Source organism: Tiliqua scincoides, chromosome 2, assembly GCF_035046505.1.
Source record: "Tiliqua scincoides isolate rTilSci1 chromosome 2, rTilSci1.hap2, whole genome shotgun sequence".
Classification (NCBI taxonomy): domain Eukaryota; kingdom Metazoa; phylum Chordata; class Lepidosauria; order Squamata; family Scincidae; genus Tiliqua; species Tiliqua scincoides.
The window spans coordinates 132739555-132762543 of record NC_089822.1 but is presented as its reverse complement, the minus strand read 5'-3'; the positions used below and the strand labels follow the sequence as shown (position 1 = coordinate 132762543).

General features: G+C 45.6%; 1 protein-coding gene across 5 annotated transcripts; it reads right to left on the bottom strand.

The window, feature by feature from the left end:
- Positions 1-207: 207 nt before the first annotated feature.
- On the bottom strand, positions 208-22824 carry NACA (nascent polypeptide associated complex subunit alpha). 5 transcript variants are annotated; one of them, XM_066613805.1, is made up of 12 exons: positions 22760-22824; positions 20680-20751; positions 17034-17165; positions 15062-15142; positions 11325-13862; positions 10110-11111; positions 7539-7624; positions 3897-3974; positions 3104-3250; positions 2634-2762; positions 1211-1333; positions 208-332 (listed from the first exon to the last, which is right to left on the bottom strand). In XM_066613805.1, the coding sequence occupies exons 2-12, from the start codon at positions 20747-20749 to the stop codon at positions 318-320; spliced, it is 4401 nt and encodes a 1466-aa protein (XP_066469902.1). In that variant the 5' UTR covers positions 20750-20751; positions 22760-22824; the 3' UTR covers positions 208-317. The 5 variants fall into 5 exon arrangements, with proteins under 5 accessions (XP_066469902.1, XP_066469904.1, XP_066469903.1 ...); XM_066613807.1 differs by having other exon boundaries at positions 11325-12971; XM_066613806.1 differs by lacking the exon at positions 22760-22824 and adding an exon at positions 22562-22737.
- Positions 22825-22989: the final 165 nt, after the last annotated feature.

Here is a 22989-nt window from a genome sequence, read left to right as displayed (position 1 = left end):
ATAGGCAAAAGCAATGTAAAGTGGTCAGACCTGGATCATCAGCCACTATTAAAACTTTTAGATTGAGGAGTCTCACAGTCCAAGCCTATGCATGTTTACTCAGAACTAAATCCCACTGTAGTCAAAAGGGCTTACTCCCATGTCAGTGTACACAGGACTGCAGTCTAAAATCTTGTGGAAAAACAAGGAAAAATAAAGAGGCCTGAAACCTTTTAAACCACAACTTTTATTAACTGATAGAAATAAGTACAAATTTTGAATTTAGCTGCAATTTACTCTCCTCTGAAACACCAAAAAAGGTTTCCCTTTCTGGGTAGTTACATCGTCAATTCCTAGAAAGAAAAAGAAAGTGAGTTAGAAACTTTCCTGTCTACCCCTAGGTGGTAGGATCTACAAATTCATGGGACTTTGCTGGTGCAAACTAGGCAGACTGTTTATCTACCCTGTACAGCCAAGTGACCTTGGGGGCTATTGTTATGGCTTCCTGTGATTTCAGACAGCGGGTGGGGAACACTGAGGATGTAATTCTAGCTATGAGATAAAGTAATTAGATGAGGACAGGCAAAGGCAGTGCCTCGTTCCCAAGTTGTTGCCTAGGATACAACATTGAGAAGTGATGCATTCAGCTATCCTCAAAGGAAACAATCTGGTAATATCCACTAGAAGCCTCAAGTGATTTAACTGTCCCAACTCTCCCTGCCCTCAAGAACCTTGGGAATTGTAGTTCTGCCAAGACTAGCTGTCTCCAACAAGACACTACTTCGCATATTTCCAAAGCTAAGTAGTGGCAGCTAAAACCATTTGTAATGCATGCATGGCCTTGAGCACACTTTAGTCTTGTACTCTAGAGCAGAGTTTGTGTTGTCCACATACAACACAAGTTTGCTGGGAGCTGCTTCTGTTACTTCTTTTAATATACATACACCCTTTAAGTCTGCTGTATGCAAAACCTACTGAGAAAGATTACATGCCTTGTTTCAAAATGAACATTATCTGGAAAAGGAACTGCATGTCCTTGATATGAATAAGGGATTAACTGTTCCTAAGCCTCGGAATGCTTTAACGTATGGTTCTTCATAAAGGTATGCACAAATCTTCTCCAAGGGGTTCATTAGGCAAATCAAATGACCAAGAAAAATGATACTTCAATATCAGACTCCATACCCACCAGCACAATAATGTCAGAAATGTTTTCCAATGAGACACTTACCATAATAGCATTTACGATATCATTACTATTATTCTTCAGGGCGCGGACGGCTTTTGCCCGAGACACATTCGCTTGGGACATAACTAACTCGATGTCCTTCACCTCAACACCAGTCTCATCAACCTGAATGGGAAAACATTAATTATCTCCAGGTCGGTGGTTTAGGCCTTTTTCTGCCAAGCATGGATGCAGTAAGAAGTTCTTACAGCCTCAGTATCCACTTAACACTTAAAAACTGTAGCAAAAACAGTGCCTTGCCTGTGGATGTGGCAAAAACAGTGCCTTGCCTACAGTGAAATGAGCAATAGCTCTGCTAGTAAAATATAGGCTTGGAATGGCCAGAATTGCTTTCAACAGTGGTCCCTGCTCATTAGCCTATAAAGTGCATGCCGGCTCATTCCAAAGGAGGTGAGTTTTTCCAGGTCCTAATACAATTATAGTCACTAGTTTTCTAAGGCATGCATGGACACTAAAAAATAGATTCTGGCATCAAAAATGCACTATTTCACTCCCTACATCTATCAGTACCTATAACAAGATACACTTAACAGCTGGTCCCACTATTTCTATAATTGGCACTCAGGACAACAATATGGGGTGAGGTGGAGACCAAAAAGATTATTATTTGGGGAATCTGCTCAGTGGTTGCAAATGTCACCACCCTGTGGAAATTACTGCAGCAGCAGTCCCAGGAGTCAAGTAGGAAGCTGGTACACTGGTAATTTAGAGCCTGAGGACATAACACTCTGGCTGCAGTTTAGATATGGGTGGGCTGATGTTGCAGTATGTGACTATTGAGTGAAATACTGTTGGGAACTCTAAAGCTCTGGAACCACATCTGAAGTGTGTACACCTGGGGGTACAAAGGAACCTTGAAGTTCACAAGGGAGTGGGGTAGGAGTGTTGCAGGCTCCCAAAAGGCAGCACTAAAAACTGTTAGGAACACAAGAAGAAGTGAGAGAATTTGAAGCCAGTAATAGGGAACCTTTCAGAACTAGGAAATGTCTGAGGCACCAAGGCACAAAATTAACAAGCTCAACATCCCTGATCTGGCTGTGACTGTCACTTGCAAATCTTGAGGAGAGGGGAAGGCAATGGCAGAAGATCCACCATCACCATCCCCACTTGCTGCAGCCTCCTCAATGTGGAACGTGCCCCTCCCCCCATAGTGCCTACACAAACACCAACAGCCCATGTGAGGAAAAGGAGGAGGAACTATGCTTTTACTGACATTTTTATAGTTTATTTGCCCTTTTTCAATCCCCATAGCTTTTTTCCCCTTCTTTGTGGGTCCCCTGAGAATAGCACTACAACTAATAGGTATAAAAAATACTGTAAGGTGCTGTCGGCCCCTCCCGATAGGGAGAGAAAAAGCAAGATATAAATATTTTAAATAACCTCATATATAATGGGGGTGACATACCTCCTCCTCTTCACTCTCCTCTTGTACAGTGGGAGTCTGTGTGTTTTCCTGAATGTTTGAAACAGCTTCTCCTTGTACTTTGAATTTCTCAGCAGCCGCCAGCTGTGCTTGCTGTGACAGATCTTCAATCTGATAGAGATAGGTGAGAACAGGTCAGTGAGACTCTCTGGCTATTACAACTGAAATCAACAACGAACAAGATAAACAGAGGTCTCTACAAGCACTACAAATACTAGGACTGCCACTTTTCCAGCAGAAATACTCTCTTGTCCTCCATGAAGCTCTACGTTCCCTTTATTATTAATACCCCAACCCCCATATAGCATACAATAGCAGGAAAGCTTCGTAGTGCAGCTGTTGTCTCTTTCAAATTGCAGTGCCAAAATTCTGTCTGGCTAACAAGGTTACTGCACTGTTACAAGCAGCGGACAAGTAAATGTCTCCAACCCAACATTCCTGGATCAGCTCACCTTTGCTTCACCGAAGACTATATAGGTATCTGATGCAGGACTTTTGTATACATCTGGCTTGGTGATAACGAACAGGATGTTCTTGGATTTCCGGATAGTAACCCTGGTTACACCTGTGACTTGGCGAAGACCAAGTTTGGACATTGCCTTAAAAGAAAAAGAATCTTTTAGTGAAAAAAGTAAGCCACTGAACACCTAAGGTAGAACAGGCTATGGCAGGGACTTAGCTCTTACCTGTTGACATAAAGCTATTACTATGATAAAATTCCCTTGGTAACACCAACGTCGCTAAGGGAGGTCTAGGGGGTACATGTCCCTGGGTTCCAGTTGTCTGGCTTATGTAGGGGGGGTGCCACAAAAGTTTTTAACACTTCTCTATCTGGGAGGTGGTCAGAGGCTTCAGACACTTCTCAGAAAGGGGGGTATTAAAATTTTTGTGCCCCAAGGTGCCAGATGCCTTAGCTATGCCACTGCTTGGTAACACAAGAGCTTCTCTTGCTTAGTTAATTCAAATAAATCTTCATGGCCTTTTCCTGAAAGAAAAGCAGCATAGGAGAAAACTCAGAGGTACAGGTCTGTTCTTAGTGGTGTTACTGCCCCGGTGAATTGCCCCCTGCCCTTAAACCATTTTTTGTAAAATGCAGGTGTTGTTTCAGAAAGGGCACATATGTGCTGGAGTAGTGATCAACCCCTGCTCCGCCAGGTCGTTCTGATTTAAAATAGATGAGAGCGGTTTTCATGGGTCGTAACAGGAATGGCATGAGACAGGCACCTCAGTTCAATTTGGCTTTACCTTCCGTGCTTTCTTTTCACTCCGGCTCTGTTTTGCTTTGCTAACTGGTTCTTCATCAATTTCAGCTGCTGCTGCAAGCTGCAGGAAAAACAAAAAAACAGAAACCTCAACACCACATAAAATGGGATTAAAAGAAACCTAGCAAAAAGACCCAAAACACACATACTTTTACCATGACAATTTCTTCTATGATGAACAACCTACATTTTGCTGGTTTATGAATATGCGCTTGTGAATCTACACCTGAAATCCTCCAGATCCAAGCACAGGAAACAGAGACTTGCAAGGCATATCTAAACAATCACTCTACCCTTGTGTTCCAACATGATCTCAGTTATGCTTAGGTCAGGAATCTCAGTCTATTATGCATGTGCCAAGCTAGGATTGCAAGGGCATGCAGAGACGGTTTTGGTGATTGCCCCATACAGTTGGGCTCCCCACCTGAGATCAGAAATGCTTTTATTATTTTATAAAAGCTGTTTTTTTGCTGAAATTTGTTCACCACTGATAAGATGACTAACTTGATTGTTACCCAATCATTAACCCTGGAATTGGATAGGACACATTCAGTTAAAACAGGGAACTCCAAACTTTTCATCACGCGGGCCACATCATATATCTGACATGGTGTCGAGGGCCAGAAAATAAATAAATAATATATGGAGAAACGATGTGCTGTGAGTTTGATTAAATACAATAAGTGGATGGGGTGGAAAGAGGAGTGGAGAAGAAGGCAAAATTGACTTGCACAGGAAGAATGGGGAATGGATTTTGAAAAAGGTTTGATAAAACATCGGTATATACAGTTTTCAGCCACTAGAGGTGCTGAATGGAATGGAATAAAATTATTCCATTCCACTGCATTGCATTCAACACCTCTAGTGCTAGGGTTCCCAACCCATGGTCCGCAGCGCCCTCCCAGGTGGTCCGCGACCTCTCTGGTGAAAAAAGAAAAAAAATGCCCTTGCAGGAAGAAAAAAAGGCTGTGCAGCGCCAGCAGCCAATCAGAGGATAGCCTTTCTCCATCTCCTGCCTCCCCCTCCCTTCCCTCCTTGTCTGTGAGTGCCCAGACAAGCGAAAAAGTGAAGCACAGGCGCCTCAGCCTCCTGGCTCAGCTGCATGCAGAGGAGAGGTGTCCTGCCGCCGCTGCCTTCATTCCTTGACACTGTGCCTTGAGGTGAGCCCTCGCAGCCTGGTTTTCCAGGAGTCAAATCAGTACTGCAGCCAGCCTGGGAAGTCTCTTCGGTGGGCGGGTGGGGGGCTGCTGCCACTGGAGGTGGGGGGGGGCCTGAGGAGGGGAGGAATGGGAGTAATAAGGAGGAGAAGGAACAGGCTCCCAAAGGCATCACTGGCTGGCTGGCTGGCTGGGGGCGTTTCCCTGGGTGTGGGTTTCTCTGGATGTGATTTCCCTGGGAGTCCGGACTCCAGCCGGCCAGGGAACACAGAGGAAGGGAATTGGAGGCAGTGTGGAAGCAGGAGAGGGGAGAAACAGTATGCTTAACCCCCAGCCCTGGTATCCCCTCCCCAGTTGGCAGGATTGGGCCCCCTGGATGTGCTCTTCTAACACCCAGGGGTGGAGCAAGGGATCCAGGCAACCAGGTTTTGGCACCCCTTTTGGAGAGGGAAACAGGCAGCACCTCTGCTGTCTTACTGCAAGCGGCGCACCTGGGGAGAAGCAATCCCAGAAGTTGCAGAACAGGCACCACCATAGCCAAGTACAGCAGGTGCAACCCCTGACTCTTCCTCCTCAGAGAGCAACAGCAGCTTTGTCCATGGGGAGCCCTCCCCCACTCCACACTTGGCCAGTTCCCCATCTCCTCAGATTGCAATCCTATGCATGCTTACCTTGGAGTAAGCCCCACTGACTATAATGGGACTTACTTCTGAGTAGACATGCCTAGAATGGGGCTGTTAGTCACACTGTAGCTATGATGAACTTCTCCAGAAATTTCTCCAATCCCCTTTTAAAGGCATCTAGTCTAGACACCATCATCACATCCTGGGGCAAGGAGTTCCACAGACTAATGGCAGAGTAGGCAGCTGTTGTTTTGTGGCTGCAACCTACCTATAGGCTTGCTCACACTCTCCTAGCTCCAACCAAAGTAGTTCACAGCTAGAGCATGACAGCAGTTAGAACAGGAAGTGAAGAGAGGCTTCCCCCCCCCAAAGACCTTGCAGTGCACACCAAAAGGACTTTTCTTCCTGAGACATGCAGCAGCCATTCTGAGATGTCTCTCTGAGCTGGTGCTTCCTTCACACGTCTCTTCTCCTTCAGGACCCACCTGCCTAAATTGTGTTGAACACTTTCCTAAGGACTCTGGACTCACAAGTGGGGGGGGGGGGGAGCAGGGCCAGGGATGTGTAACAAAAGGAACTGTGGAGGGATGTGTGTGCTTTTTGTTGGCTCATTTAACTACCTTGCATGACTTGCCTATAATCCCCTTGTGCTTACCCTCTCCCTTTTTCAGGTGTTTTCCCACACTTAAAAGAGGCAAGGGCTGTGCGTAATGTGGTCTGGTGTGGGGGAAAAGAGACTGGACTGAATTGGGTGGGTGTGAAAACCTCTGAGTTGGGGGGGAATTATTGTGTATTCCATGTAAACCCAAGACTTTCACAGCTACTGAAGCAAATGCAAACACAACAATCACATTAATTATTAAATAATCTTCATATGTATTACAAATTTAATTGTATTTTTTGTGCGTGAGGGTGGGGGTGGGGGTTGCATGTGGTCCCCACTGTCTCAAAATTTTGCCTTAGTGGTCCCTGAACTCCTAAAGGTTGGGAACTACTGCTCTATAGCTGAATGTGGTATATACTCATGTTGAGAGACCCAGAAGTGCATCTTTGGAGCAATTTTTAGCCCAAAGAGGCTGAGGAACCATGCAGGTCAGAGAAAATCCTTTAGAGGGCCAGATGTGGCCCACAGTTCAGGGTTTGGAGACCCTTGAGTAAATAACCAGGTCACAACTGCATCCCGACACACAGCACAGAAGAGCGCATCTAAGAGGAAAACATGATAATCTTGATTTCCTTTTTTAACACAACATTTTAAAATCCTGGAGGCCTGTTGGAAGGTTGTTAAAACACATCAATAGAGGTCTAGACGATGTTCCACTGATCTGGATCCCGCCCACTACCCCCCTCCAGTGTGCGCACTCACACCCACCCACAGAGCTACTAAGCCTTTCTCATTGCATACAGTGCATTTATTCCTAACCTCATAAACGTGTTCTGTCCTCCCATTTTCTCACACTAACCCACTTCTTTACATATCCCCAATTTAAAATTCAATTTTCAAAAAAATTCAACAGTACAGTTGTGCAAATGATGTAAGAAAAAAAAAATTTAACAATTCACTTTTTGTAGTCTTTAAAGCAGTATTTTTAGCACAAATATCCTGTGCTTAATACCTTCTATGCGATTGTGAGCACTATATACCACAGTATGGATGCAAAACTATCCTAGGATCAAGACAGCAGCCTTGTGTGCAGATGCACAAAGCTTACATTATATATAGTGGCTTGAACACCTTCATGTGAGCTTGGGTAATTCTGATCCAAGTTCACACTGTTCTGTAGCCCCACCCATGAAATGATTAAATCCAGTTGTGTGATTCCTGTCTTATCCCCATGACTTCACCTGTGCCTGTTGTGTTGTGGCTTGCGTAGAGTCTTGTTCTTCAAGTTCTGGCACTGATTCATCGCTGTCGGATTCTGTCCCAGACCCTAGAGAAACAAACAGGCATAATTTTTCTTCTAATTTGGACTCTGTTGAGAGCAGCAGGCAGGCCCAGGCACAACATGAATAACTTTGCTGCTTGGTCATGAGGAATCTTTCACTCCTTCATTGTGCCAATGCACATTAAAAACCTGCTAAGCCAACAAACTTAAGAATTATCTGTGCTACAGAAATTTATTCCCAATGTAGAAAACAAAGCAACAGAAACAGTGCAATCTAGAGACAAACAATGATGGTGCTTCATTCAATAGTGGCTTCAACTTGTGCAGTTACAGCAGGAAAGACAGGTGCTTCTAATCTAGTCAGCTTGCATTGCAAGACAAAGTGAATAAACCCCAGTGTGAGTACACTCTCTCTCTCTCTCTCTGTGAATTAGATTCAGACCAATATTTCTCAGGGTGCTGAACTGATAAACACTGCCTACAATTGTTATTGGACATGGATGGGGTGGAGCAAATAAAAGCAAAGCTTTTTTAAACCACAGAGTTCTAGGTAAAGGCTATCTATTGGAAAGGTGTAGACATTCTTGGTAGGCGAGTATAGGGATATTATCAATGAGCTCTTAGAGGCAACGTTTGAGAACACCCAGGAAGAAAGAACTTCATGGGAGAAGAGTTATGCGGGCACTCTCAGAATAAGGAGTCACCTCTGTGTTGTATAGTAGGCGATGTAGTATGATAGTGTTACATGCAGTCTGGTTCTGTTCAGATGACACAAACCAGATCTCCAAACTATGGTTTGAAGTTCAGGAACATGTTCCCTGCTTCTTCTCCCTCACATACAAATTCTACTTTCTGTTCTATGGTTTGCAATAACCATAGTCTGCTATGACATCCAAACTGAGCAAATTATTGTTAGACTAACCAGGATTGCCTCCAAATCAAGGAAAGGAAGAGGGGATGAGGAAGCACATGAGAGCATAGCACCTTCCTGAATTCCAAGATTGTGGGTTGGAGATTAGGTTTCATAACATATAAATGGAGCCTCCATGAAATGGGGACTGTACTGCAAGGACTAAATTATAGGCTATGAACTCATCACCGGTTTAAAGTAATAAAAAGGCATGAACTTCAAAAGCTTAAGCTACTTCATGGTGACTTGAATACACTTCTTCTCAAGATCTTTACTAAGCTCATCAAAATTCTTTCATAAAAGATCAACACCAGACACCCCTCCCTTGACCCCATCGCAGAACTGATTTATCTGGATGCAGCCTACATACTTTTACACCTTAATTCAACAGTTCTCAAACTCTCCAGAAGTTTGAGAACATAAGTAAGTGTATGTGGGTGAGGGGTGAAGGCAGTGAAGCAAGAAGTTGTGGGGAAACCCTCTTTTTGCCCTGGCAGTGACATGATCCTAGCAACTGCTTTGCTGCCATCCTTCCACTCCACCCCTTAAGGGGGCAGAGACAGGGCTTTCCTAGCTGGTGGGTTGTGCCCCACAAGTTTGAGATCCCCTGTCTTAATTAATCACTGGTTCATGAGCCTAATTATTGCAGCATGCAGTGATTGTGATGCAGGTATGAAGAAACAAATTAGACTGACTGGCAGATGTGAAAACAACAGAAGGTAGAGGCCACATTCTGTTCTGGGAGCAAGCACAATTGCTTATCCTCTCTCACCTGCCAATGAACTCATGAGCCAATTCTAGTGTAAGCAAAAACCCAGCACATATAACAGGCTACACTGAGATATCTGGTAGCTAAAAAGAACCACTGACCACTAACTGTGAGTTATTGCTGGGAACCTAAACAGCATGCATCTTGTTTAATGCATATTTAACAGCTTCTGCTGACATTCAAATGCACACAACTTCTGTGTCCCAAGAGCAGGTACAAATACAGACAATACATGCTAAGAAGGGCTGGGGGACATTAACCCCGGAAAGCAATTTATTCTTTTAGAGCCAGGACAACTATTACATCATAAACACAGACCTGGCAACACCAGCTACAACTACATCAATGAACATTTCACGCAAAGCAGCTAATTAACTGCACCAGCTAATTAGCTCATTAGCTGCATTTAAGATCTACTAGACATCCAATCACAAGGCAAGTACTAGAACTGGAGAGAGCAGGCTGAAGATGACAACAGGTGCTACAGAAAACAAGGCTGTGATTAGAATTTCTAGGTTAGTGCTATCCAGAAATGCCAGTCAAGGCAAAGTTGGCATCATTCCCACAACATGCTCAGTATGTGAACATCTTTCACTCGTGGCATACACTCTTATGCTTAAATCTCATCTCCTCAGCACACACAAAGGAATCTTCAAGGGCTTTCTGACCAAGACTGGTTACAGCTCAGCCTAGACTTGCTTTGGTTAAGTTCACTTCTAAATGCTATTTTTCTAGGCTTAACGCACACGGTGCACAAGCAGGGCACAGAGCCTCCTGCAGGTACAAACAGGTTAGTATTCAGTGAGCAGTCTGTGATATCCATGCACACAGCAAACCAAAGAGGCAAATACCCTTGTCATTCTTCAGGACAGGCTGCTTGGCAGGAGGAGGAGGAAGAGGAGCAGCAGTTACTGGGGCCTCAGCAAGGGCCACAGCTGGTTTAGGAGAGAAATCCACCAAGACTGGCTGCAGAGGCGGTGCCCCAGCAGGGGCCTCTGGAGGGATCAGAGGTGGCAGCTCGTCGTCTTCGATGACAGCAGAGACATGGGTGGGGGTTTTGGGTAGCACTTTAGATGCTAGTTCAGAGGCAGGTGAAACTGGTGATGGTTTAAGAGGCATAGCAGAGCGAGTTAGCTTTTTCACAGGGACAGTAGGAGGCGGTTCAGGGACAACAGGCTGAGTGACTTTATTTGCTGGTGAAGCAGAAACAGGGAGGTCGGCAAGCGTGAAAGGTAAGGGTGCTGGTTTTTGTGGAGGCACCACAGGAGACTGGGGCACATCTACAGCTGAGGCAGTGGAGACAACAGGGACAGCTGGTGGTTTAGAGGCAGAGACAGGGGTCACTGGAGAAAGAGAAATGGGAGCAGGTGGGGCTGTAGGTGATGCAGGAGGAGGCAGTGGAGGAGTCAAGATCACTGTTCGAGAAGGAGGGGTTACAGGTGCTACTGGAGAAGCTACTGGCCCAGAAGCAGGAATAACAGGAGGAAGAACAGCAGCAGCAGCGGTCACAGAGGGTGCCACAGTAGGGCTGGAAGCAGGCACTGCTGAGATTACAGGAGGGGCTTTGGGGCCAGATGAAGGTGCTGAAGGGGCAGATTTCACAGCTGGCACTGTAGGTGTCAAAGGTCTAGGAGCAGGCACTGCTGAGGTCACTGGCGGGGCTGTGGGGGCAACAGGACTAGATGCAGGCACTGCTGGGGTTTTGGTGGCAAAAGCAGAAGCTAAAGGAGAAGCAGGTTTCACAGGTCTAGAAGCAGGTGCCAATGGTCTAGAATCAGATACTCCTGGAGTCACAGAAAGAGCCAACCCAGGGGTCTCATGCTGGGAAACAGAAGCTACAGGACTAGACACAGGCACTGTTGGTGGCACAGGAGGGGCTATGGGGACAATTGGACTAGAAGCAGGCACTGCTGGGGATATAGAGCCAGAAGTAGGAACAGGTTTCACAGATGGCACAGCAGGTACCAATGGCCTAGGAGCAGATACTCCTGGGGACTCAGGAGGAGCCACAGGGGCCAAGTCAGAAATCTCATGCTGGGAAACAGAAGCTATAGGACTACACACAGGCACTGTTGGTGGCACAGGAGGAACCACAGGACTAGAAGCAGACATTGCCAGGGCCATAGGACAGGCTATGGGGCCAGAGGCAGGGGCAGGTGCTAAAGGAGAATCTGGTTTCACAGGTGGTATTGCAGGTGCCAGTGGTTTAGGTGTAGGCCCTTCTGGGACTACAGGAGGAACCACAGGACTAGAAGCAGACATTGCCAGGGCCATAGGACAGGCTATGGGGCCAGAGGCAGGGGCAGGTGCTAAAGGAGAACCTGGTTTCACAGGTGGTATTGCAGGTGCCAGTGGTTTAGGTGTAGGCCCTTCTGGGACTACAGGAGGAACCACAGGGGCCAAAGCAGGAGTCCCATACTGGGAAACAGTCTGCACTGCTGGTGGCACAGGAGAGATTACAGGACCAGAAGTAAGTGGAGAAGGTGGTTTTACAAGTGGAGCTTCAGGTGCCAAAGCAGGAACCACAGGTTGGGAAGCAGGTGCCATGGAATGAGAGGCAAGCACTCCTGGGGGAGGGGCTATAGTGCCAGAAGTAGGTGCTAAAGGAAAGGCAGGTATTACTGGTGGCACATCAGGTGCCAAAGGTTTCCGATCAGGGCTGGCTGATGCCACAGAAATAGGAGCCAGAGATAAAGGAGGAGCAGGAGGCTGGGAAGCAGGTGCCATAGGATGAGAGGCAGGCACTCCTGGAGGAGGGGCTATGATGTCAGAAGTAGGTGCTAAAGGAGAGGCAAGTTTTACAGGTGGCACATCAAGTTCCAAAAGTTTCCAATCAGGGCTGGCTGAGGCCACAGGGTCAGAAATGGGAGCCAGAGATGAAGTAGGTGCTGAAGGAGGAGCCGGGGGCTGGGAAGCAGGTGACACAGGACTAGAAGCAGGCACTGCTGGAGCTACAGGGTCAGAAGTAAGTGCTAAAGGAGAAGATGGTTTCACAGGTGGCACTGGAGTAGAAGCGCAGGATGCAGGTACTACAGGTTTAGGGGTAGGAGCCAGGGGGTGAGAAGCCACAGAGCAAGAAGTAGGTGTCTCAGGTATAGGAACTGCTGGGGCCACAAGACTGCAAGCAGATACTGTTAGAGGAACAGGACCAGAAACAAGTGCCAAAGGCGATGCAGATTTCATAGGTGGCCCTGCAGGCTCTGCTGCAGACACAGAGCCAGAAACAGGGACAAAACCAGATGTTACAAGCTGTGAAACAAGTGCTGTGGGACCAGAAGCAGGCACTGCTAGGGGCACAGGGCTACTAATGGGGCCAGGCATAGGTGCCAAAGGAGAAGCAGGTTTCACAGGTGACATAGCAGGGGCCAGTGGTTTATGAGCAGGCTCTGATGGGGATACAGGAGGAGCAATAGGAGCAGAAATGTGTGCCAAAGGAGGAATCACAGACTGAGCAGCAGGCACTGCTGGGGAGACAGAAGGGTCCAAAGGTATCAATTCAGGTACCAATGATCCAGGAGCAAGTCCTGTTGGAGAAACAAGAGGGGATCCAAGACACACAGCAGAGGCAAAGGGGCAGGAAGCAGGTACTACAAGGTCCAAACTGGGTTCCAAAGGAGAAGCTGCAGGTTGCTGGACAGGACCCACAGGTGGCCCTGCAGGGGTCACAGGGTTAGATGCGGGCACTAGAGAGGGCCCTGGGCTGTGAGTAGTCACTGCAAAGGAGAAAGGAGGAAGAGATGCTGTAAGAGAACTCATGGGTGTGGAAGCAGAGGCAGATGAAGGGGTCATAGTTTTAGCAACACAAGAAGTGGAAGAGAGCACCGGTGACGAAGTAGGAGCTACTGGGTGGGGAGCAAAGGCCACAGGAGTATCAGGAACTGGAGAGGATGTCATAGGCCTAAGAGCAGGAAGGGATGATGATGGAGGGAAAATTGAGGGAAGAGCTGGGACAGAAACTGGGGTTACAGAATGAAGTGCTAAGGCAGGGGCCACAGGGGCAGAAATTGGAACATGAGCAGTGACTGAGGCTGCCGTGTTGACAGGAGGGCTGAGAGGAACTGGGAAAGAACTAGGAGTAGGGACAGCAGTAGCAGCTGGGCCCAAAGAAGGAGAAACAGGAGCAACTGGGAGAATGAAAGGAGCTGGAACAGGGGGGCATGATTGCATCTGAGAAACTGCTGATGTAGAAGCTATCAGTACTGGGTTTGTGGAGAAGCCAGACTGGGCTGGAGAAGCCAGACTAAAAGACTCGGGGGAAATTACCTGGTTCAGGGGAGTAGCCTGAGGTCCAAATGCAAGGGTTGGCAATGGGGAGTTAGTTAACTGGGCAGAAGCAACCAGATCTGGGGACTTCAAGGGAGAGGAAAAATTCTGGCTCACCCCAGTTGGAATGAAAGGTGGCAAGGCAGGGCCAGGGGTGACTGGCACGGAGGAGAGAGGGAAGGAAGCCTCAGCTAGGGAGGAAAGCTGCCCAGGTAAGGCAGCAAAACCAGTAGGTGTCAGTGGAGTAATGGGAGGATAGAGTTCAGGAAGGGGCGAGTTAGCTTTGCAGGTTGAAGGGGAAGGGTGAGCAGCACTAGAAACGGAGGAGCTGGAAACAGCAGCTAAAGGAGAGAAAAAGTGAATCAATGATGAAAAGAAAAACACAGGGGAAGAAAAAATGTGTTATCCAGAGTTACCCACATGGAAATGGTCCAGTTACCTGGGAAGCAGAAAATGCTGCAACTGCTGTCAGAAAATATTAAGATTATTTGTGTTTCCCCCTCAGCCAGGTTGTTGCAAGTAACATCCTTCAGAAAGTGCTGCTATTCTACAGAGTCTGCTAGCAGTTTCAAGCCATCTGATATATACCACTGTCTCATAGTTATGTGCCCCATCTCCCCTCCCCAGGTGTTACCACTCTCTCCAGCGGGATCTTTCAGGGCAAAACCAACAGTCTGGTTGGCCACCCTGAACATGAGCTACCAAAATATATCTAAATTCTAAATATAGAAGTATTTAGTCCAGGAAACATTCTGCAAGGTCCAAGATGGTAGCATTTAACTTTCATTTATTATATCCACATTTCTAGGGACAATAGATACCAATTGCATCACCACCATATGCAATTTGCTTTGCAGCATAAGTTCCATTTGTAATTGTGAAGGCAGTTTACCTTGGTTAAAGAAAGAGTCTAGAAACATGGCTTCCATCTATCTTGAAGAAACATCTACATGCCCCTCAAATCCTGGTAAGTCCAATGCAGTGAACGTTTGACAAAAGTGTCCTTATACAAGTCCCATCCTACAATTTCAGGGTGTATTCCTTAGGCAACATGAGCCCTAAGCATTTTGCAACTCAGGCATACTGAGGCAGAAATTTCTGGTACTTAGAATGGTATTAGAAGTACCATTCTAATCTGGTACTTAGAATGTCCATCGCAATGAGAACAGAAAGATACCATCCTTTCAAAAAGACATTGAAAAATAGTGGAAGGTACCACACCACTTTTTACACCCATTCTGGGCATCTATCAATAGCAAACATCCACACTATATAGCCAAACACACCACTGTAACTATTTGTAATACTTTCCTTAAAATGGTAAAGACAAACTTGCCAATCCCAACAGTAAGTAAAGTATTCCAGTGAATATTATATACGCTGTAATAGAACAGCAGAAGAACTCAGGAGCCTAGACTTTATGATCCTTGGTCTCGAACAACCCCATGTAACTTTGTTAAGAGCTAGAATTAAATCTAACTGTACAAGCACAGCACAGCAAAATATTGTTAATGGACACACTGGGGTTAAGAGCAAATACCTGGTGCTTGAATGGATGGCTCAGGAAAACAGGCTGCTGGCACTTCGGGAGCACCAGCAGAAAGAGCGGGAATAGCCAGAGCTAAATGACCAAGAGCAAGAAGGTTATTAAAAAGCAGACCACTAAATAAGCAGCTAGTACAATCTAGATGTAAAATCTATTCTCTTGGCTTGATCACGACAGCAAATAAAGTCTACTGAGAGCTACAGACGCCTGAACTAAAGTGCCTTTCATTTTAGGCTTGCCATTAATCAAGCCTAGATGAGACTTGAATTAAAATGAACTTCCTTAGAAGGGATACAACACTGTGAGTTTCTCACTACACCCACAGGCAATGTGGGGCTTGGAAAAGAGACACTGGTATGCCAGTATTTTCTCAAACTGATGTTAATAGCACAAACCAGTCACTTTCCAAAGACATTTTATAGCAAAGTCAAACTGCATCATTATACACCACACATAATCTGTGGGAGGAGGAAGGGAGAGCAAATAGGTAATTGTACTAGGAGTGTCTGTAGCTCTGCTTCAATGACTACCAAGTGATTAAAATCAAGCTAGAGGCACACTACTGAATGGAATTATACAGGAAGAAGAGTAGAGTGAACATCAGTTTGATGTCTGATTGCATGGCACAAAACATGCAACTCAAGTAGCATGTAATCTTAAGAATCTTGATCTTTACATTGGAATATAGGAGAGAAACTTGCATTATATGGGGACTGGCTTCCATGACAAAGGTAGGACAAAGAAAATACCTTGGTAAAATTAGTGATTGGTCTCAATGATGTTATGACTGCCAAAGAAGGACTGATAGCAGTTACCCTTAGGGGGCTATGCATTAGCACTTACTGTCCATCAGTAACTGAAGAAATAAGAGAAATGAATACATAGTTCAACTGAATTAACAAAACCACTACCACTGTGAAACAAAGTCAGAAAAATGAACCAGGATATACCCAAAATTTTTTAGTGTGAAACCTATAGCTGTGGAACAGCTTCTCAAGCACAACTGAAATGAAACAAAAGCTAATCTAGAAATGCACTGGCTGACCCATGAACCTATATTCTACCAAACGGTCATCTTGAAGGACTATTTTGAACCTTTAAGGAGGCTCCCCACCCCCTCAAATTCATTTGAAATGTTTTAGATTAGGGGTGTAAAATGTAAGGCCCGGGGCCAAATGTGCCCGGCAGAAGCTTTTTATCTAGCCCTCTGGCTCTCAGCTAATGAGCAATGCTGAGGTGTCACTGCTGAAAGGGTGGCCCGCATGATAATTGGGCTCTTCCATCGCTTGAAACATGATCAAGATTTGTGTATTTTCTCTTCTGTCATTTGCAGCTACTGAGTTCCTACATGAGAACAGAGTGCTTATTTCTGGTTCTGACCAGTTTAATAACATAATCACTTTTGGTCCCCCACAGGCATCATGGATGCTGTTTGGCCCACTGTATGAAATGAGTTTGTATTGCATATGTATTGGCAACCTTCAGTCTCGAAAGACTATGGGATAAATGAATTTGACACCCCTTTTTTAGATGGCATCACTGAGGTGCAATATTTTTACCAGCTGTCCTTCAAATTACATTCTATGGGAACATCTCCAGCAAATCTTGGAAGCGTACTTTTTAAGAAAAAACAACAAAAAAACAACAACAAGAGACTCAGATACCCTACTGCCTAACTCAGGGGATATAACTTTTACATCTCTACTCCTTATCTGGCAAAGGAAGGGAAGATCAAACACAACTCCTGTCAAAATATACTCGGTCAGCAAGAAATTACATACCAGCTCTGTACAGTTATGCCTATTTTCAAAGCCCTTTATTAAGCAGCAATTCCCCCTATCAAATTCTCAGCTTTAACAGAATGGGCATTTTGGAAGCCTTGAACCATTATGTGGCTCATTTTAAAAAAACAAGCTGCAAATGCAGCAATTTTAACCCCATCCTGAAGTTTTAACTTAAGACCTACCTGAAAGCTCCAGGGCAGCCATAGCCTGAGAACCCTTGCCTGCCACTTCAGGATTCTCGGTGGCAACTGGTTTGGCCTTCTCAGCTGTCAGCATCACTTCCACGGGTGCCCCAGAAACTGGGGGTGGATTTACTGCAATAGTGTCAACTGTTCAGATACCACCCAGGAAACCCAGGCGTTTGTACATGCTCCACAAGGTAGTTAGAAATCCAAAAGAAATAGCAATCCAACAATGGTGAAAAGTGTGAGTTATCCTTAGCAGCCCAGAGACAAATGGCACTTCGACTAAACAAGCTCTCATGCACAAAGCGTTATAGAGACAATTGGTTACTTGGGAGTAACATTCAACAGCATGAGTCACTTTGCCTAATGATCACCTGGAACTGATGCCATTGCACTGTCTGACTTGACTTGTGAGTACTACTGCTATGCACTAAGCTTCACGCCAGTTTTGGGGAGTGTCACAACAATAAAAACTTTTCAGCGTTAACGTCAGGAGTGTCAAAAAGCCCAGCTGGGCTGAATTTACAGCACAGCAGTAGTCATGTGCACACCCTCTTTGCCATGGGATAACATAGGTAAGTCAATATAGGGTAACTGAAAACTGTAGCTGGCAGAAACAATTATGAACAACCTTCAGAGTCGGTATCTCAGTGGGTGTCAGAGCCCAAGAGGACAGAAGAGGATGTAAGTAGCAGAGAAGGAGTGAATACACTAATCCAGGAGTGTCAAACATAAGGCCCAGGGATTGGATGTGACCTGTAGAAGCTTTTTATCTGGCCCTTGGGCTCTCAGCTACTGAGGTGTAACTGCTAAAAGGGTGGCCTGCATTATAATTTGGCTCTGCTGTATCTTAAAATATGATCAAGATTTGCGTGTTTTCTCTTCTATCATTTGCAGTTAATGTATTCCTAAGTGAGAAAAAAGTGCTTATTTCTGGTTATGACCTGTTTAATGACATCACTTCTGCCCCTTAGCAGGCGTCATAAATGCTATTTGGCCCACTGTATGAAACAAGTTTGACACCCCTGCACTCATCTGTCCTGGATGCACCTGTGGTGTTCTCTCTTCTTCTGTTTTGCTTCCAGGTTTAGTGTTGGTGGCTTGAACAGGGCTGCTGTGTGTTGCCTTTGCCATATTTTAAAAAAGAACCAGTAACAAAGCTAGACCGAAGCAAAGCAAATCTATTTGCTCTGCTCTATTCATCTCCTCATAGCCCTCTGTCCAATGCATTAACATGGCAAATAGCTAAGATCTAGGATGACACATCAGTCACCTTTCCTCAACAGAAGGCAAAGGGAGTGCTGGATCTATACCTGGCATAAACAACCTAATGGACAATTGGAAACCAGTGCTTATATAATATATCTTTGCTTATGTTTGGCGGGCTAGACAGCACCTTGGTGACCTTAGTAGAAAACGTTGCTTGCCTGAGGGAAACACTGTTCTATTCCATGTAGCATCATTTTATCACCCAATGGTGAACGCCATAGTTTCTCTTCTGTCTCCATGTTAAGCTCACACATCCAATGGATAGAAATCATCACATTTACCAGTCATGCCATGTGAAGCATCCCCATGTGTAGGTATGGGCAGAAAATGTTCAGTCAAAGTCAAGCACTATCCCCTAAGTCTCAAAGGCAGAAATGTAGCAAACAAGGAGGATCTTTGCGAAATGGACTACAGCATCCAAGATACCTTTAAGACAGACAGTTAGGAAACATAATACAAAAATGTGGGGAGGGGGAGTTGTTAGGATTAATATCTTAGGTAAAAGTGGGCGCGCACACAAAAACTTCAAAACATCCCCAAGTTCTTAAAGACTGTATTAACTCTGAATCCACCAGAATGAGGCACTTTCTCAGCCAGCACATTTATCAGCTATGTGTCATGGTCAAGTACAGGATGCTTGATGAATGCCAAATTGTAATGCAAGCTTCTGGCTTGGAGTTGTAAAGCAATGTGCTTCCTTGTTCTGCATTTAAGTCAAGCTATTTTAGGGAATGCTATCAGCTTGATATCTACTCTGTTTCAAAACATGCGTGTGCACGCACGCACGCACGCACACACACACACACACACACACACACACACACACACACAAAGGTAGCTCCAGATCTGGGGTCAGACCAAATCCCCATGTGGTTTCCAGCCACATTACAGCAGCTTATGCTATTACAAACAGTGACCACCAGCAATTCGCAACAGGAAATAAGAGCCACAGAATAATTATTGACTGATCATGTTCCAAGCACTTCCAATTCTTGGCTGTCACACCAGTTTAGGAATGCCATGAGATTGTATCCTATATTCTGATCAACCTCTCTTCCTTGAGTAAGACTCATAAACATGATAAAGGAGAAATAGTGAATCCAGTAAGACGCAAAATGCTCAACATTCACAGACCTTATTCACAGCAGATCAAAAAAAGTGTTACTTTTAAGCTAGTAGGAACTCCTACATTAGGAGTAGAGAAAAGATTTTAACACTGAAAGCACACACAACTTCTGTGCAATTTGTATGTTATGACACTAAGGGCACAATCCTAAGCCCTTATGTCAGTGCTTTCCAGCACTGACTTAAGGGCAATGCAGCTCCAAGGTAAGGGAACAAACATTCCCTTACTTTGAGGAGGCCTCTGTGAGTGACACCCAACTGCAGGATGTAACACATGTCCCATTGGCACTGCTATGCCAGTGCTGGAAAGCACTGACACAAGGGGTTAGGATTGCGCCCTAAGCCAATTACACCAACAACATATCCTGAAAAAATCTTACATATATAACTACAAGTAACATGAGAGGAAAACTCACAATCATTTGGAGATGCTTTCAGAGAAGCACAGTTTATTACCAGAAGACAAAAAAAAAGAAAAACCCCAAGACTTTTAACAAGTATCTAGCATTTGCCTTAGAAACGCCAGCCCACATTTCTCTAGTGTTTTATTTGATATTTTTAGTTTTAAGTTAGCACAACAACAAACCAGGAGGGTCATGGTTAGTATATCTGCACATCATACTCTAAAAATCTCCACAACAAAGCAGGACAGCAGTGTTTATCCAAATTGTGATTTACCCCAAGCATGCTACCACCATATCCCAGACAGAGACCCTGCAGCTCATCCAATCTGAAAGAGACGAAACTTTGTAAAGGCAGAGGGTAATTTGTGTCAAAATTTTATCTAACCAATTTTATTTTCAGAGTCACAGCTGGGCAAACTACAACACCACCAATATAATGGTTTTGAATGTTCAATGTGCATCTCAGCAATCCTACCCTTACAACAACCCTGTAAGGTAGGTCCATATTATCCAACTTCAGATGGAGGTGCTAAAGTTGAGAGAGAGTGGTTTCCCTAAGGCCACTTTGTGGTGTGGCATGGCAGAGATGATATTTGAACCAGGGAACTCACAATCTCTTTGCCACCATGCTATACTAGTTCTCAACTATTTGTGTTTCCCAACTCTCTCAGCCTCCCCAAATGGCTTTATCTTCAGACTGGACAAGTTTCAGGATCCTTTCTGAAGATGTGTTGCAGAGCAATCTTATGCATGTTTACTCAGAAGTAAATCCCACTATGTTCAATGGAGCTTACTCCCAGTAAGAGATGCATATGACTGCAGCCACCATCATCTGAGACACTAACCTGTCTCTGCCTGAGGCTGTGGCAGCTCCTGTTCTGTAGCTGGGACGGTTTCTGTGGCTTCACCAGGCATTTCTAGAAGGGGAAGAAAGTGAAATTCAGTCATTTTTCTCCAGAGTTCATGTTAAAACACTGCAGAGTATCTAAAAACAATCTCCCTCTCTGCAATCAGAATATTCAGACAAGATACAGATAAAAAAGCAGCTGGATCATTTCCTACAGCACTGATTCCGGGTTCAATTTACACAGCCTAGTCATGCTTAAAAATTCTTTACAGACATGGCAGGTTTTGAGTATTCAGAACATTTTACACAGTTTAGTGTATTCAGAACCTTTGCCAGAACTAGTCTTCATGTCCCTGCTAATTGGACAGAAGACCATCTCCATTAATCACTGAAGAAGAAAGAGTATGGCAAGACCTTTAAAGTGATTTGAATAAGGCTGAGATACAAAATAGTCAGTTTACAGGAAATAGCAAACCTAATACAAGCATACCTGGTCAACCTGCAGGACTGGATCTTTCCTGCTGAGTTTCTTTACTAGAATGTGCTGCCTCTTCCCTCATTCAACAAGACTACATGAGTAGCACAAATGACATTTTGGAGAATGATGAAAGGTATGAAGCGGAGACTCAAACCTAGGACCAACTCAAGATGGGTCTCATGGAAATTAAGATCTAGCGACTGCTACTAGCCATGACAGCCATGCAAAACCTCCATGCTCAGGAGCAGTATACCTCCAAAGACTAAATGACAGGGAGAATGAGAGAGGGTTTGGAAACTTCATAGTAACACTTGACTGGCTACTGCTACTGGCTACTTGACTGGAAACAGAATCCACGTTTACATGGGTCTTGGTGGATCCCAAAAGGCTCTTACGTTAATATTACAGCTTCACCACTATGACCCTTCATTTACACCAGCCATTTTTTTACCACTGTGCCGTGGCACACTGGTGTGCTGCAAATGGTCTGCAGGTGTGTTGCAGGGGTTTGGGGAAGGGTCATTTATTAGTAGGGCCATTGGGGGATGTGAGCATGGTGTGCCTTGACAATTGTCAAAAAAACTGATGGTGTGCCTTGACAATCCTTAGTACTTTGTCAGCGTACATGCAAGACAAAAAAGGTTGAAAATCAATGTGTTGTGGGAGTCTGGGGAAGGGTCATTTATTAGTAGGGCCATTGGAGGATGTGAGCATGGTGTGCCTTGACAATTGTCAAAAAAACTGATGGTGTGCCTTGACAATCCTTAATACCTTGTCAATGTATTGTGAGACAAAAAAGATTGAAAATCACTGCTTTAGACATAACTCCCACTGCTCACCGCCCTAGCTGAATACTAGGTCAAATCACCTCACCAAGAGTCATTACCAGGCCCCGACACCAATGACAACCCATGACACCCCATCTCTCTTCGAGCAACTTTAACTCTTCCTACGCACGTCACACCGAACTGACAGCACAACCCCATGCATGCCTACTCAGAAGTAAGGCCCTTTGTGTTCAATGGGACTTACTCCTAGGAAAGAGTGTACAGGATTGCAGCCTAAAACCATGGAAAGTAACTAGATTTCTTGGGAGAAAACAGTGAGAAAGGAGGCGGGGTGGAGGAGCCAACCCCTAATTCCACTCCTCTGCCCAAGTCCTACCAGGATACACGCCATCCTGTTCACACTCACTCCTCTGCTGCCCCAAGACACCCAAGCCCCATTAAAGAAGATGCCCTTCTACTCCCAAAAAGGGCGCACATGCCTGCCTAGTTATGGAGCGGTCCAAAAGTGAGTTCTCCCTCACGTCCGCCAGTGCACGAGCACTCTCTCCCCTGCGTCTGTGTTCCAGGCCCTCAGGCTCCGGATTGCCACTTCCCCTTGAAGCGAAGACACCCACCAAGGCCCTGTGGCCCGGGATGCGGGGCCCAAACTGCCCAACCGTCGCCGGCTCCCGTGGCCCCGGCTCGACTCCCCCTCCGGGAAATACGCTGGGCGCTGAACGGTCCAAGCCTTCCCCGGCCCCGGCGACTTCCCACCGGTTCGCTCAGAGCCCGCCCCGAGGAGGATGGCAGCGGATTCAAACGGCCGAACTTACTGTACGAGACGAGCCGGGACCAAGATGGCGGTAGAAAGAGAGCGAAAGGTGGTGGGAGGGTGACTTCCGGCCAGAGCCAGGAGGACTTCCGGGTCCAAGCGGAAGCTGCTCTATATGGTGGTGCTTCTGCATTTGGCTTCCCCTGGGCAAGGCTTCTGCCTGAGCTCCTCCCATCCCCCCCTCCCGCAAGGGCTGCGTGCTCTGGTTCTGAATGGCAGAGGAAGCGCGTG